Source organism: Neodiprion pinetum, chromosome 3 (genome assembly GCF_021155775.2).
Source record: "Neodiprion pinetum isolate iyNeoPine1 chromosome 3, iyNeoPine1.2, whole genome shotgun sequence".
NCBI classification, from domain to species: Eukaryota; Metazoa; Arthropoda; class Insecta; order Hymenoptera; family Diprionidae; genus Neodiprion; species Neodiprion pinetum.
This window is the reverse complement of record NC_060234.1, coordinates 28,905,466-28,923,279: the sequence shown is the minus strand read 5'-3', so window position 1 is coordinate 28,923,279 and position 17,814 is coordinate 28,905,466. Positions and strand designations below refer to the sequence as shown.

General features: G+C 37.7%; 3 protein-coding genes across 4 annotated transcripts; 2 read left to right on the top strand and 1 right to left on the bottom strand.

Moving 5' to 3' along the window:
- Nucleotides 1-1,212: 1,212 nt before the first annotated feature.
- Nucleotides 1,213-2,271, top strand: LOC124214932 (deoxynucleotidyltransferase terminal-interacting protein 2). The gene is made up of 2 exons (XM_046617698.2): nucleotides 1,213-1,428; nucleotides 1,509-2,271. The coding sequence occupies exons 1-2, from the start codon at nucleotides 1,332-1,334 to the stop codon at nucleotides 2,168-2,170; spliced, it is 759 nt and encodes a 252-aa protein (XP_046473654.1). The 5' UTR covers nucleotides 1,213-1,331; the 3' UTR covers nucleotides 2,171-2,271.
- LOC124214933 ((3R)-3-hydroxyacyl-CoA dehydrogenase) lies at nucleotides 2,183-4,140 on the bottom strand. Of its 2 annotated transcripts, XM_046617700.2 has the most exons (5): nucleotides 4,054-4,131; nucleotides 3,795-3,938; nucleotides 3,566-3,682; nucleotides 3,050-3,425; nucleotides 2,183-2,571 (listed from the first exon to the last, which is right to left on the bottom strand). In XM_046617700.2, exons 2-5 carry the CDS (start codon nucleotides 3,832-3,834, stop codon nucleotides 2,355-2,357), a joined length of 750 nt encoding a protein of 249 aa, XP_046473656.1. In that variant the 5' UTR covers nucleotides 3,835-3,938; nucleotides 4,054-4,131; the 3' UTR covers nucleotides 2,183-2,354. The 2 variants fall into 2 exon arrangements, with proteins under 2 accessions (XP_046473656.1, XP_046473655.1); XM_046617699.2 differs by having other exon boundaries at nucleotides 3,795-4,140.
- Nucleotides 4,141-5,967: 1,827 nt separating this feature from the next.
- Nucleotides 5,968-10,940, top strand: Raf (Raf oncogene). Its single transcript, XM_046617679.2, has one exon. The coding sequence runs from the start codon at nucleotides 6,371-6,373 to the stop codon at nucleotides 8,594-8,596; it is 2,226 nt and encodes a 741-aa protein (XP_046473635.1). The 5' UTR covers nucleotides 5,968-6,370; the 3' UTR covers nucleotides 8,597-10,940.
- Nucleotides 10,941-17,814: the final 6,874 nt, after the last annotated feature.

Below are 17,814 nucleotides of genomic sequence, written 5' to 3'. Positions count from 1 at the left end.
AGCAAAAGGGAAATCATTACTCCGGGCATATTTCACACCGTGTTATGTGTGGGTATAATATTCTTAGAAGTGAAATTGAGTAACGATCATTGTTGGGGGAAAACATGAATAAATAATAAGCCGCGTAACTTCGGTATGTACAGAAAATTGATTGGAATTTCAAGATAACTTTGTGGTAAACACTTTTTTATTATTCACATATTGCGGTAATTGAAAATATTACCGTACAGTACAATATGAACAATACTTTTAATTCTGATCGATAAGATTTGAGATGAATTGAAGTTGGGAAAATTTTCTATTTGGAACAACGCGGACTCAAAGGAAACTGTAAGTATTTTATTTATAATAAACATGCAATTATTTATCTCCCAAGAGATATAAAGTTTGCATTTTACCAAAGGAATATGACTGAAATAAATTAACGGCGTACAAAACCCGCCTGCACTTAGGCAACTCTATGCAGTTTCATATTATTGACTAATTAAAGCTTTAACATTTTAACTTTCTAAATAATGCGAGGTTATTTTAAGCTCACAAAATATGTGTTTTTGATATCGAATTAGAGAAAGTGTGTCCGTTGTGTAAGTCTTACGTGATAAAGACCAAATAACAAGAGAAATTCTCGAACTTGTTTTCGAGTTTAATTCCCGATGTGCGTCGGCGAAGTTTTGCCACGACGCCGACAGATGTCGACACCTGCTATGTGACTGATTGTGAACCCATGCCGTGTTGCCAACCGTATTTGTGCGGTAATTTCGCCTCCCGTACGAACATACGGTCCAGCTGCTCGACCGTACGCTAAATATACGGTCCTGGAAAAATTCTAAGAATTTAAGGCATTTTTTGACTAGCCTCTAATATTGAAAAAGAATCTAGTACAGAACTATAAAGAAACTGTCCTAGTAGGTCACATTTCTGGTTATGTTTTTAATTATTCATTCAAAAATAAAGAAAATAATGTTTTCTTCAAGTATCCGGTAGCTGCTTCGTACAGTTGAAAAATTCACAATCTTTATCGTTAGTTTGAAATATTCTCAGAAGTAAAAATGTCAATTATTTGGTTAAAAACTGTCTGATCCTTGAGTAAAGAAGCAAAATTCTAGTAATTATACGACGATAAAATTTAAAAAACAAAAATGTACTCCGTGAAATTTTTGTACGGTCCTGAAATTCAAACTACGGTCGATATTCACTTTGAGTACGACCTCTTGCCACCGGAGGGTTGGCAACGTTGAATCCGCTGAACCCATGTGCTTTGTAGCATAGAAATTAGAATTCGCACCAAGTGGCAAGTGATACATGGTACTGTTTAATTAAAACGCAGAAAAATGGACATCATCATTGACACGAAAGGACGGGCCGATTTTTTGGACAGAAATACGCTTGCCGATAGCGACGACGATGATCCCGACAGCGATGATTTTGGTAAGCGAAGGTTAAGCTTATGCCAAATATCAGCAGCTTTGTAAGGAATGATACACCGTAACCTGAACGCGATATTTCAGATTTCGATCCGGCGCAATTGGAGTCAATATCGAAAGAGGTTGCGTCGACAAAATGCAAAGGAAAACCAAGCAACGACATTGATATCGAAGAATTCGAGCGACACATGGGTTGGAAAAGCGTGACGAAAAAGCAGCCGCCAAACTCTACAAGTGTTAGAGAAATAACAAAGGAGTTGACTCCATTGGACAAAATATTACAGAAGTCTGTTATTAAACCAGGCTTTGAAAAGCTCGAATCTGTTCCGACGTACGACGAGAGCCAGAAACGATTAAAGGCGCAGAGACGTAGGGAAAGAGAAAAGACTAAAGGAAAGAAATGGTTCAATTTACCTGCTCCTGAAATGACAGACGAAGTCAGGCACGATCTAGAAGTTATTCAAATGCGGTCCGTTCTTGATCCTAAGCATTTTTATAAAAAGAACGATCTTAAAGTACTTCCTAAATACTTTCAAATCGGTAAAGTCATGGATTCGCCGCTTGACTATTACAACAGTCGTCTAACTAAGAAAGAGCGAAAGCGTACGATCGTCGATGAGCTTATGGCCGATGCAGAGTTCTCAAAATTCAATAAACGAAAATACAAAGAAATCGTTGACGAGAAACGAAAAATGCATTTCAAATCACACAGGCATGCGAGAAAACTAAAAGGAAAGAAGAAATAATTCCGTCAAACGTCACTTCAACACTTTCATTGCTGTTTTATTTATTTAAAATGGAAAATCTACAGTCCTCTGATATAAGAATAAATTTCATTTTGATTTTATTTATGCTTCACCCTGTTAATTAATTACATACTCATTCGAGTGGAAAATCTCCTCTTGATACTCGAAGGCAATTTTTTTAAAGCTAATGGTAGCCCCCTGTAACTTCTATGGACGCACCATGGACAAAAGAACTCTTGTTTGAACATAAAAATGTTACAACTTCAGCAACTTCATCAGGTGTTCCCACTCGGTTTAACGGAGATTTTGCTGCCGCCATTCCTAAAATATGCTCTGGGACAGCATCTGTCATGGGTGTTTTAATAAAGCCTGGTAATACGGCATTGATGCGAACCCCAAACCTGAAATCATAAAACTTTATGCAGATTTCATAGAACATTTTTCAACCAACATCAGATATTGAAAAATTGTCTTCTATTCTGTTATACTAATTGAGATAATTATTACATTCTCTGAAGATAAATGTTGGTGCTATTTTTAAATTTACATCATTATCGTAAATTCGGTATTATTCTCTTGTCTAATATTTAGTCTTAACAGGGTTCGCACGCACAGGGAAAACCGGGAAAACTCAAGAAATTTCGAGTCTATTGAAGAAATAAACTCGTTCTTATACAAAGCATTATTGATCTTGAGAAAAAAAGTGCACTTAAAATTTCGTTTTGCCGCAGCACTTCGTACAATCTACGTGTATTACTTGATACCAAAACTTCTTTCGTTTTTTCTTACGGAAAATCGCAAACTATTGTTTATAAATTGATAGTCAGACCAAGCCGTGCCTACATTCCGATCAGAAAAAAGTACTCAAGCTGTTCTCACTTTCCGAATTCCATGGAAGCAGATTTTGTCATAGCTACAACGCCAGCCTTTGAAGCACTGTAATTAGTTTGACCAATATTTCCAAGTTTTGCAATGATCGACGCGATGTTCACAACAGATGCTCCGTTTGACACTCCGGCTTCTACCATTGCCTTGACAGCAATTTGAGTGACAAGAAATGTCCCTTTTAGATTGACGTTTATCACTTGATCAAAATCTTCTTCTGAAAGTTTCAACATATATTTGTCCCGCGTTATGCCCGCAGAATTAACAACCAAAGTTGGCAGCTTTGCGTAGCGCTCAATGACTGATTTGAATGCATCATTTATACTCTTTGACGACGTGACGTTGACCGTTAACGCAGTGTGATCACCACCTGAAAAAACAATTGAAAAAAAAGAATCATTGATACTGCCTTACTTAAGTGTATTAAAATTTGCCTATAACAACGTCAATGACTTTTGTCAAATTTCTTACTCGCTGTTCAATAAAATATTAATATAAATTAAAATTTACCTTCCAATGTAGCTACAGTATCTGCAACATTTTTCGAATTCTGATCAGATGCAATAACTTTAGCACCTTCCCTTGCCAGTATCCGACATACGGCCCTGCCTATACCGCTGCCAGCACCTAAAATTATGAAAAATTGCGGTCCGCGCAAATTCACATCGAATGAACAAAAGAAGCGAAACGAAATACATTTGTACAAGTAGTAAAAGTCGAGAAATAAAGTAATGGTAACCTGTGACAAATGCAAGTTTTCCCGCAACAATACCCGACATGTTTGTCAAGTTTCTTCAACTATCACAGCTCATTCTGATGCCAATCCCAAGGCCAATTATTCAGATAACCACGGTATCTTAATGTTGGATCGTGCCGAGTAAACCTGGATATCAGGAAAAATAACTGAGAGATGAAATAATGCGTCGACATCGATGTGAGACTTATTTAAAAGAAAAATTAAAAAAATAAGTAAAACACCGAGGGAAGTTGAATATTACTTATGGAATGAGCAATTTTTATCAAAATCGCATACGTAACGAACTTAAAGACGTATACTAATTGTAAAACCGTTGCTGTGGCAACGCGTCGTCTGCTAGAGACGTCAGCGGGCGTTGCGTGATGTCATACGCGTTTATTCACACATACGATTGCGTTAACGCGGTTTTTGACTGACTAACGGCTTGCCCTGCATGGCACGTGTGCGCGAGTATTATAGATATAAATTACGCAGAGGCTGCACGTACGCAAACGCGATGCATTTAAATCAAATTTATTCGTAATTGCATGGTTTGACTGCAAATATAGTTTGCCAGTTATCCATCTTGGTCACGAGCTATCCGTTTCAGCTATGTAAAATACGTGAATAAGCCTGTTTGTAACAGACGACTCGGATTATGGAAGCTCCAAAGCTTATTATTTTGTCTGCTGTTTTCCCTCGTCGGCATTTTTGCATTTCTTTAAATGAAAGAAAGAAAAAATAAAAATAAGAGACAACATCGCACTTCGGCGTAGCATCTTCACCGCGTTTGCACTAGAATTACAAATCTTGAGGGTTTCTAAATTACGTGTCGTTAAATTCAATTGTTTTAAATAACTTCATATATGGTTTATCGAGACGGTATAATTCGGAGTCCTTACAACTCTTTCGAAGTCGAGTTTGGTTGGAATCACGAATACTAATTTTATAGACTGTTTTATAATCCGAAGTTCCAGCGAAACTTCGCTTCATAATTAATATTCTACGGTTTTAAAATACAAATAGAAATTCGCAACTCGTTATACGTATATTAATAATTTGGTTCGGGTTTTGCCTCAACATTTTCTTGGATTTGCGATTAGTTTTCTATCTTCTCTTCCAATTCTCTACGTATACATATAAATATATAAGTCGGTATCAGAAAAATCGGGGTTGCACCCCCGGAAATTATCTGGAAAGTTTAAAGTGAAATTCAGAATTATTTGGTTGAGATATTATTAAAAAACCAAAGAATCAGAAAGGAACTGGAGTCTTTTCACAAATTACGTGAAGAAACCGCGGTCAAACCTGACGCACGTATCCAAATTATATTGTACCGAATTAATCTGTTCTCGGATTTTGTCTGTAACGAAATTTTTTGCACATCGTCTTGTGATTATAATGGAATAAAAATTCAAGTTCCACGAACATAAAAGAATTGAAACGTGTATTTTTTTTTATATTAACCGTGCATATAAATGCATGTCTTGGAATTTTCAACTAACCACAAACTCGACCGCTAATTTCTATGGAATTCTATTCTTTTTATCGACTATTCACGGTTCTCATTACTAAGCATCAACCGCGCATTGACATCCGTTCTGCTTTTAATTCTCAACGTTCGAATTGAACACAAACTCTAGATAGCAGATAAAAAAAGTAGTTAACAGTATTTCAGACAAACCAATTCTTGATATTATAGTATATTTCGATTGTTTTCCCTTTCAATATGAATTTCACCCGAGATCCACATTATAATATCCTAAATCGTTCATATTCTTCGCATAAAATGTTCACTTCCAAACGATTGTTTTTACAATTTCAATTCGTTTCAATCCATTTCAACCATAAATGTTGAATAAATATTACGAAACTATTGGAACGACTACTGCAATATTATACGGATAGTTAAAGATTATAAAATAATGCATGGAAAAAGATTATTTCACGTCTTTAATCATGTGATTGACAATAAGCGAAATGAGGAATGTTATTCTTGTTCCGAACCCTCCTTCCGCCAGACATACTCTTCATAGGGTTGATACAAAATGATGTTTGAAAACCCGTCTAGTAATGAATTTTCGAAAACGGTATACACGTTATACCGTTGACGTGGAATGACCCATATACGTATCGGAGGCGCTGGACACACGGAACTCGGGAGTTTCCGTGTCGGTTCGGTTCGCCGTTCGGGTTCTGCGCAAGAGTTTAGAGTAATAAGGCAGCGAAAGCAGCCGCCGTTGACACTGGTCTATTGTTGAGTTTTTCAGAGTCTCGATTATCGTGCGACCCGCAATAATATAAATATTGTTTAAACAATCGTTGGCGCGTACTTAAATATAAAGTGACGGGTGTCGGGTGAAGTGATATCCAACGGTGCGTAATTATATCGCGTTAAAAGGTGAAGATATTGGCGGCCGAGCAGGGGGGGGAGGAGGAGGAGGAGGAGGAGGAGGCGGAGAAGGAGGAAGATAGGCGGCTAAATTCGCAAGGCCATTTAGCTAAACACGATGTCGTCGCCGCCGACGTTCATTGCGAGGAAAACAAAACAACCTGCGTCAGGTGGGTCTCGTTAGAAAATGGCAGTTATTAGGGAAGTAAGATTCGTCCATGGTAGAGTACCGACGTTTTCGTACACGACACCGTCCCGTGGTAATGGTAATGACCATTCAAACACCATGTCGCAGGGATACTCAGGCAACAACGCCGATTTGAGTGATTTCGAAGACTGTTACCTCGAGACGGATCCCCTCAGATACGAGTTGAAAAATATCCAGAGTGTCATCCATGTCACGAGGCAGAACATCGATGCGCTCAATAACAAGTTCGCCGGCTTTCAACACCCGCCTCCGATCTACCTCACCGAGTATCAGGAACTCACCAGCAAGCTGCACGAGCTCGAATCCAAGGAACAGAAGCTCAACGAGCTCCTGAACTCTACCGCTAGTGTTAACATTGACTACGAGGTTCAGACACCTTCCAGACAACCAGACCCGAGAACCCCGCTGAAGTCTTTGCTACGCGCTCATCTACCCAATCAGCAACGCACCAGCGTCCAAGTCAAAGAGGGACTTTCGCTCAGAGACGCCCTCGCCAAGGCGATGAAGCTGCGAAATCTTACGCCGGAAATGTGCGTGGTCTATGTAATAGGACACAACGATACCAAGATACCGATTCCCTGGGACACGGACATTTCGTCTTTGGAATGCGACGAGATATCGGTCGAGATATTGGATAAATTTCCTATAACGACTTCTATATCGCACAATTTTGCTAGAAAGACATTTTTCTCATTGGCGTTCTGCGAATTCTGTAGAAAACTTCTCTTTCAAGGATTCTATTGCCGGACTTGTAACTACAGATTTCATCAACGATGTGCCGGCGGTGTTCCGGCGCTGTGTCATCAGGTTCGCATGCAAGATGCTTACTACCAGGCTCTTCTGGCTCACAACCCCGAAACTACTGCTGGAATACTCCAACTTCCATCTGGCTATGGTCTAAGTCGAAGCATGTCTCCGTCTCTGGCTCCTGTCAGAAGTCACAGACATCCCAGAACCTTGGGGCAGCAAGATCGCTCCAGTTCCGCTCCCAATGTCTGCTTCAACATGGTGAAACCAGGGAGCGATCCCTCGTCTCTCGAGGATTACACCAGATCTCAAAGCCTGGGAAGGCCGGTTGGTAACACTCAGAGTCCGGTTTCACCTGGAAGCAGTCCGACCAAGCACAGTCAATCGACTCAGGCGAGTCCGACGAGTACGTTGAGGCCAAAACGGCCAAGGGCAAGGTCGGCTGACGAATCTTCGAAAAATTTATTGGCCCCCAGAGAGTCGATCGAAGACTGGGAGATTCCGGCCGATGAAATATTGGTGGGACCTCGCATCGGTTCAGGATCGTTCGGGACGGTGTACAAAGCTCATTGGCACGGTCCGGTGGCTGTGAAAACTTTGAACGTTAAAATTCCAACACTGGCTCAACTCCAGGCATTTAAAAATGAAGTTGCAGTGCTCAGGAAAACTCGTCATGTTAATATACTCCTGTTTATGGGTTGCGTCAGTAAACCCCAGCTCGCCATAGTAACTCAATGGTGCGAGGGATCGTCTTTGTACAAACACCTCCATGTTTTTGAATCCAAGTTTGAACTTTTGACACTTATCGAAATTGGCAGACAGACTGCACAGGGTATGGATTATCTACACGCAAAGAACATCATTCATCGGGATTTGAAGAGCAACAATATATTCTTGCACGACGACTTGACTGTGAAGATTGGTGATTTTGGACTGGCAACAGCGAAGACAAGGTGGTCTGGATCTCAGCAATTTCACCAACCGACTGGTTCCATTTTATGGATGGCACCCGAGGTTATCAGAATGCAGGAAGAAAATCCCTACAGTTATCAGTCCGACGTTTACGCTTTCGGAGTGGTACTTTTCGAACTGCTTACCGGACAGTTACCTTATTGTAACAATAACAACAAAGATCAAATTCTCTTCATGGTTGGGAGGGGCTACCTGCGTCCTGATTTGAACAAACTCAGATCGGACACTCCGAAGGCTTTGAAACGCCTGACGGAAGACTGTATAAAATTTTCCAGAGATGAAAGACCGATATTTAGACAAATTTTAGCTAGCTTGGAAGGTTTGATTCAGGGTTTGCCTAAGATAACCAGATCAGCTTCGGAACCAAATTTAAATCGAACTCAATTGCAGACGGATGATTTCCTTTACGCCTGCGCTTCACCTAAAACGCCTGTCAACTTTCAATTCGGAGCATTCCCTTTTTACCCATCGGGCGGGAACATATAATGGACATTACTTTGAATTTTCACCGTTGGCATATAAAAACATAATAGAATGCATTAAAGAAAAAGAAACAGAATTGAAAAGAGAAAAATTTGAAAAAAAATTAAGTTGCGAACAATCTACGTAGTTACTTCCTATTGTTTTTGTTTGGTATAATATCAAATATACGATAGGACACGAACAAATTGTATAATCTTAACCAAAATAGTATCGACCTGACAAACGTGAGAAAGAAACACTGTTGTGCTCTAATAAACCAACTACTCTTATTATATAAATAAGACGAAAAAATCCACCATTATATGATTAGATAATATATGTTGATGAATTATGAACTGTGTATGGTACTTTAAGAGGTATGGTAAATTGTGCGTGTTATTCAATATCTGCTCTCATATTTATAATATCTATGACATAGATGTTTGATTTTCCCAGCGTATGATGACAGCGCTTATGTTAATTTTTTAAAATCCTTAAAAAAGATGTAAAAATATCTTACGCGCATAGTCAAACGAACAAATTCATTTATTTCATTCTTTTTACATTCGTTCACACAAACTTATTATTCGATAACAATGATGATGTTTATTCATAATTCAAAGCACTTTTCGTATCGGTTCGTAAAGAGAGCAGTAAAGCGATGTATCGGATGTGTACAGTTGAGTCAGTTCTATAATAATTAGAATTTTACGATAACGAGATAAATAACAGAAACATAATTATGAAATTACGTAACTTGTAATGATCGTATTACTGTAAATAATAGTAACTTAATTGTCTGTTTCAAAGTGAAGTCGGGAAAAAAATGTTGGACTTAGTTTAATCAATTATTTTTCTACTCCGCAGTATTCCGTCTATATCCAGGCACACACACACAACACACACACACACACGCAAGCAGGCAGCCACAGACCACACACCGGAACATGCTTACTGCGGTACATTGTAAGCTACTATCAATTAACTGGGTAGAATTTATTTAAACTTTCTTCTTTGTTGTCAAGTGGAAAAAAAATCATGGTAGATAGTATCTATACGGCTATTTTCAACTTTGGCATACGTACACACCTGCACATTAACAACGCGCGATTATTACGCTTTGATCTCATTTAACAACATACGAGTGTTTCATTTGCATTACATATAATAATCTATATATGTATACATATATTACGCATGTATATATATATATAATATATATAGATTGTTACATATAATGGATATATCCATATATATATATACACATATGTATATATATATATATTTTCATACTCTTAAATAAAAATTTTAAACACAGAAAGTATTACGCAGCGTTCAATAGACGAGTATAATGGTGCTGCCGCCTTAAAGAAATCCGATACCCGTTTTATTTGAACAATTTTCATATAATTTAATCATGCTTCTCAGAGTCTTCTATAATCTAAACAAGACTGTAAAACGCGTTCCAAATTTTGCAGGTCAATTTTCTGGGTAGTGTTTCAGTAACTGTTGTCGCCAGGATAGGATTTAGGTATACGATTGATCAAGTTTTGATTACGGATGTAATTTCGAAATTTACCACATACAGGAAAAAAAAAAAAACAATGTTCCACTTTTCACGCATAAATACTGTCCGAAATATTTGTTATTTACCTTATTTTGGCTCACAGCTTACTATGGCTAGAAATTTATCGTTGCAGCGATTCGATTATGCTTGTCTATTGTTCGCAAAAATATTCTATGTTCTTGAAAAGCTCGTGTGCAGATCTATAAATTCCACACACGAAGCTCGCCGCACGACTGCCGTTATAATATGCTAAGAACATCAGTGGCACGCAATGTTGTAATGAATTAATGATTGGGTTGATTGTTTTCACATATGTATAATACATATTATGTATAAATCATAGAGCTAAGGCAAGTCACTATTTCGACGGAGATCTCAATGACCCGAATTCACACCTTGCTCGGCGTTTAGTATTATCTTATTATAAAATCTACAAAATAAACTTAGGCCTTCGAAATAGAAGAGGAGAATATTTAAAAAAAAAATGGAATGAAGTGAAATGAAAACCAAAGTCAAAAATTTGCCTAATAAATTGTGCACAATGCGCGCGTACGAAAATATACGCACGCACTCAATCTATAAACTCGTATGGAATTATATCCTATCGATGATTTAAAAAGTACTTCGTTCTACTTCGTATGGATTATCATGCTAAAGTTAATAGAGACCACGATTACTAAACCCTTTTCAAATAGTCGTCACGTTTTTGTGACCCGTATTTTCGGAAAGCATGATTTTAAAATGATGTAGTTCCTTTTCTCTCACCCCCCCTCTCTCTCTCTCTCTCTCTCTCTCTCTCTCTCTCTCTCTCTCTCTCTCTCTCTCTCTCTCTCTCTCTCTCTCTCTCTCTCTCTCTCTCTCTCTCTCTCTCTCTCTCTCTCTCTATCTCTATCTCTATCTCTATCTCTATCTCTTTAAGTAAAAGAAAAGTTAAAAAAAGAAAAACAAAAAACACAAATGCTTTCACTGGTGAAAGCGAAGATGGGACTTTGGGTCACTGCAGTCTATCTCATTTTTGAATCGGAGGAAGATACGCGTGCCTGAGGGCGAATACGCTTTCAATATGTGAGGAATGAAACGAAACAGATGCAAAAAGAAAATACACGCATATATATTTCAAAAAACAGTTTTTTTTTTTTTTCATTTATTTTTTGTCCTTTTGACAAACAAAGCAGACGGTATTCTGACAAATTTTCTCGCGAGGTGTGATTTTTGCGAATTGATTCGGGGTTTGTCCGATTAGCCATAATGTGTAAGCCTCCTCATATACAACTAATTACATAAGTCAGGATATAGTTTGTTATATGGTTAATTATATTTGTTGTATAATCCGCAATGATGTTTGATGCGAGCTAAAGCCAGGAAAGTATATAATAATAATAATGATAAATAATAATGAATAATAATAATAATAATAACAAAAACAATAATAATAATAACGAAAGACTATCCAAGGTTTAGCGATATATACACACCTATAACTTACTTTGGAATCGTTAATACCGTAAAATAAAGCCAACTGCTCTTCTATTTATTTATTTATGTGACAAATTACGGCAGACAATGTTGGAGAATTTGATAATTGAAATGTGAGATATTGGAAGGTAGTAAAGTTGAACGAAAACGAAAAAAGAGGATTGGCAAAAGTTTAGACTATGACGCTTTCTCGCACTAGGGAAACAGTAAACAATAAAACATAAAAACAATAAAATGAAAAAAAAAAAAACATTTCGAAATACTAAAGAGGAAAGAAAAAAAAGTAAACTAAATATTATGAACTAGGTGTGACAAAAGAATAAAGTGATGACAGAGGAACTACAGAATGTATCATGACTGACAGCAGATAACAAATATGTGAGAGAACGAGGAAAATTCTTCCCTCGTCTTTTTCGATTTATCACACCTTGTAAATTTACATACTTAATTACCTACGACTAACCTTATGATAATTAAAAACGATTCTTTTTATAATTATCCTCCACTATATGTGTTTGGAAAGAAAAAAAAAAAAAAATGTTAGTAATAATAATTTTAACGATTTTGGTTATTCTGAAGCAAAACTAAACATTCCCGATATAGCATCATAATATTATTTCAGTTTCAGTTTGCATTTTGATTACAGTGGGGAGCGAATGACACCTTGAAATTAATTGGCCTACGTTATAACTAAAGGTTCTTGGTATACTATAATACCTACGCACCTAGATGCGTGTACGTGCAAACTTCCAGTTAATGAAACTTTAGCTTGTAACTTGGACCAATTTTGCCAAAATATCAAGTTGACAAAATCCTTACACCATCTATTGTATATTCTCAAAAAAGCGTGAAAAAACAAAACCAACAGAAATTCAGAATCTTGGAGTTACTTAATTCGTTTACTTGTACGTCAAGCGATTAATTATTACTGTATACAACAAAATGAAACAAAAAAAATAAAAACAAAAACAAAAAAAATAAATAAAAATAAAATTAACTTATCTTCACGAAAGCCTTGTTGTCGTATTTGTCATTATATAGTTCCTATACGTATTTGCATAAATTGATGCGCGCGTGTGTATGTGTGTATTATATTATACACACCAAATCCCTCGTTCTTATTATCGGATCAATACATTTTCTCTATCATTTAACCTTTCCATCTACGTCATGGCTCGTGCCAATTATATCCTTCTTTTAGATAGCCAACCTTGGCGCTCTTGAGCCTGGTTGTTTCATTTACAGCAAACTTCCATCGTACAATTTCGTATTTTTCTTTGATCTTTTCTTCAGAGTCACTTACCGTCTTTATTTGTTCTTCAAATCAATAATCGTAGACTATTCTTAGAAACTCCCTCTTGACGGGCTGACGATGAGTGTTTGACTCGAGTGATTAGCGTGAAAATACCGCAAAAGCGGAAAACTGCATGCAAAAGTGTAAAAAAATTTCACATGACTCGAAGTATGTTACCAATATGATAAAATATCATTGGCTTGCAATAATATGGTGTGAATATAATCGTATCATATAATATTATGGTACTATTACAATCAGAAGACAGTTAAAAAACCGAAATACATTTGTTTTCATCATTTCTTTCAAATGTCCCATCTGCAACTGCGATGATAAAGACACACTGAAACACTTTTTATTAAGATGTCCAATACTCAAGGATCTGCGTGAACATTATATAACAGCTAATTTTGTACCAACCCCTTCCATCCAGGACATACTCAAGCCGAAATGCAAGCTCATCAAGCCGCTATACATTTTTGCCCGAAATGCACGCGCCGTAAGGGCATTTATTTTATTTGAATAACTATAAATTCGATTTTACTTGCAAATAATTTCTATTTTAAATTAACATTTATGTATTGGTTATGATCTATATGTTTTTTGTATCTGTGATCCTCCCTTGCTCTGGGAATATGTACTCCCTAGAAGCAATAAATTATTATTATTATCATCATTTCTTTCTTCCGGACAACCGGTGAAATATTATTTTTTAATTTCTCAAACTCATTTTTACTTCCCGGCAAAACCACATGCTACACAGTTCCACGCGTAGATATTTGTACTGAAAAAACTTTTCGATAGGCTGGTCAACGGAAAATGTACGTATATTTTTTCCCATGTTATCGCCTATCGAAAATGATGACCCGAAGAAAGAAGTTGGCTGTGATTTATTTACAAGTCTGAAATAAAAGGCGTAAAATCGGTTTATCACCGAGCTATGTACACTAGAAATGGACTAATTGTAAATGAAAAGGACTTCACGTAACGCGAGCATGTTTTACGCGCTTTTCCACTCGTGTTTTCCGTACACAAAGTACCCGTTTCCACGACGGCCGAGTGAGTCTGCCAATGCGCATGCGTGGAGTACAGAATAGACCACCTTCAAGTCTCCTAGGAGTTAAAAGTGGACTTTTCTGTACTGCGCGCATTCGCGGTCACGAAAAAATCTGACATTACGCGAGCCTAATCTCAATTTCGTGCTTCGTGAAAAAAATGCCTAACATACTCTTGTTATATAAAGAATCGTGTGCAACAAGGAGGCAACGGTCTTTTCGCCTAGTGTATTTGCAATGATCCTCTTCGCTCACCTGCGACTCATATTGCAAACTTACGCTCGGTCCGAAAATACGGAGTTTGCCTCCTTGTTATACAATATACTATTTCTTTACTCTTTGAAAAGTTTTCCAGGAAATTTTTGTACTCCCAATTTGAGTGGCTAGCCTGAAATTGCAACGATACAGTATCTTCGTATCGAGACGAAATTACTATGAGGTTGCAGTAAATCTCTAGTATTCCAATACTCTTGCGGATCAGGCGCAGTTACTTTCCATAAGAGCCGTGGAGAATAGTAAAGTTTCCTGACAAAGTACAGTTCAATACTTCAAGACGATATAAAAAGTCACAGATTTACAGAATGCGGTAGTAAAAGTTGCTATTTTTTTCATTTACCGATTGATCAGAAACACTATTCTTTTTTTACTCTGGCTCAAGGATACGTAACGTTTGGTTGGTCTGCAAATGATTTGTTCGATCAAATTTATAACGCATATGTGAGCATTACGCGTGCCTGCTTCAGGTAACATGTATAGAACTAGGATGCTACCTTCCGTAGGTCTAATGAGTTGAGTATCAGCTAGCTGTAGCGTAGCTAGGTCTGCAGAAGCTACGATGCCGAGGAAGGCTCGCGTCACTCATTTGCACGTAAAATTATAAACATCCACCTACTCAAATATTCAAGTAAACTTTGTCGGTTCATCACGTAATAAATTCTAAATTATCATATTATACCGCAAATCGTTCGATAGAGATAAAGTTCATTCGTTATAACACCTATACTCTTTCTTGGACTGAAAAATTCATAACGCGAATCGATGAAACGAACTTGTCTGGCCTCATCTAACACTCGCGAAACTTTTCCATAGAGGGAGTATCTAGTCCTCAGAAACAGTGAAAATATCTTTCTTTCAAACACGTCTTAGTTGCGCGGAGAAAAAATTTAGACAGTGGGGTATTGACGAACCTATGAGTACGAATATCTATCGAACGTTTCTGTGAATAATGTTTACCTTCCATTGTAAAGTCGAGCAGAAAATGTGCAATTGAAGCGGTAATTAACGACAAAAAGTTGTGATATTATCTCACAAGATAGAAATGGAAACACGTGTTGACTACGAATTACGTGTGGGCACTACGCGTTAGACGATCTATTTTATCCGAGATGGGGATTGAGACGTCTCTAAGACATCTTTTCGACGTATTAAGATCCATTTCTCAAAATTCTCCAAGTAAATTTTTCCTCTGCCTGAATAACGTCTTCCCCTAAAGACGTCTGGGAGACGACTTTGCGACGTTCGTGCTGTCTGGAAAAATTGAATTCATACCCTGCGTAATCAATGGTGTATAATATCACTGTAAAACTTTCGCCGACATCTAGCCGATCGATCATCTCCGCGCCTATTCAACCGACTTTGTGGTAAGCTTACGTGTCGGTAGTCGTTCAGTTGGATTACTATTATCACAGTCTCACTCGTGACTTACACATGTACCGTGCAATGCAATCAAGCAACGTAACTACCGTCAATACGCTGCCTGCAACGACAGCAGACGATATATACGAGTATAATGAGCTCGGTGTACGACATGGTTGATGAAAGGAAGAAGACGAAGAAGCCTTCTCGTTAAACTTATACAGTCGTTAGTTCATTTTTGAAACCCTGTGATGGAGGCTATTTTTACTTCTGAATAATTGTCAGGGCACCTTTTATTGTTACATTAACGAGGAAAATATTATGAAAAAGCTAAGATTGAACGGCTGCATTTAGCGTTCGATTTTTATTCACCCAATTTTTCAGCAGCTGCAAAAGTATAACGTGTAAAGCTTTTTCCTACGCGACGTACAACGAAGATATTCTCGCGATTGACGCAAATTTTAGTATACAACAACCTCTCCGCCACTGTCAATATTTTTGAATACTTTGTTCGTTGACATTGCACTTAGAGTTTGGCACACGGACTTGGAATGATACTCACTCTGTAATAAGAATCCAAGATGTTTCGTCAACATCGTTTCTTGGATTCAGCGTATAATACTTGAAAATTCGTCGGTATAAGGCTGTTGGTAAAGTAAAATAAGAAACATCGACGTGACGTGAATTTTAAGTGAAGAACTGACCTATCCCACATGATTCCGTCAATCCTGAATCATACGAGGCATTATAAATGTAAAAATGTAAACAATTTAGAAAAGCAGCACGTGTCACGGCAATGCTTCCGATAGAGTTTTATCAATTTCTTTGGCCAGACACGTAGGTACATACCTATATAATTACACACTTGTGACGTACAGTACTGTGTCAAGTGCCACACGGCAGATATTGATTCCAGTGCATTCTAAATCAAACGGGAGCGTACCGCTATCCAGGCAAGCTTGCAAGTAACAAATATCTAGTACGAGTGTCAAGCGCGAGTAGAATTGACATAATACGATGGGTTCTTACCGCTGTAAGAACTATAATCTCGGTAACACATTTTCGAATATTTTCCGAAATTATCTTATAACGAGGTAGCGCTGTTGATGTGAAATATAATTCCAACGTATCGACGTAAAAGTTACCCAATTGGCATGACTTCTCGTTTTCCAGCACCTTTTGCCCAAACAATTATCCATGCCCCGGTACCGTCATATGACGTCGTGGTTTCATTGGTCTCAATAACAAGCCGAGTGTACGAACTAAACTTGCCCAAGCTAATAACGTGTTTGCTTGTAACTTACCTCTGGGTGAGGAACGGCACATACGTTGTTCAAACATTCATTAGCTTTTTGTGAGCATACATTTAACTGTTTGCTGACGGCCTGGCGTGAAATGATGCCATATGTCTATTCACACGGATCGTACAACTTTTCAGATATATCTTATAATCCTCGGTTTGAATTTGCCCAATCACAATCATATTATCGATTTTGCAAAAACAAAATCCCCGCACAACCCGAGTCGTAAAAGATAAGACGATGTAGACAGATCCCCGCGTATCTGTAATAATACTCCAAACTGATCTTTATCGTTTATTAGCCGATCTTTAACCCATGACTAATAATAGTCTTCTTAGACCCCGAGCAAAGTGTCGGGACAACTTCTCCGTTAGCCGATATTACGCTATACCTATAATGACATATCATTAGGTGAAAATATTTCCTCGAAGAGTTTTCGTGCCAATTGCGAAAAGTCGTTATAACGAAGTTACCGGAATCGAATAACGGGTTGATCTTCGAGAAAGAAAAAAGACTCTAACAACGAGTGTTCGGATTTCTTTCCGACTGTTCTGTTGATTTGGTTGGAGAATTTCGGTCGAGTTTCAAACTTGAGTCGAGAGTTTTCGTTCAGAGTTTTTAAGCATTTGTCGGATACAACGAATTTCAATTGAGCAAACTTGCAGCGTTCGCCTGTCTTCTCTTAAGGTGTCGACTAACGTCGTTACTCTCGAACCTTGATTTTGGAAACAATTTCAGACGACCAAGGTCTGAAGAATTGAGGTCAGAGTATTTATGACAAATCTATATTTGATCAGTAAGTTCATCACCACCCACTTAATTGAAGGTAGTATAAGCTGAGTCATTTTTGCGATAAAATTGCTAAATGCGACCGCCCGTTTAAGAAAAACACCGTGATTCATTTTGCAAACTAC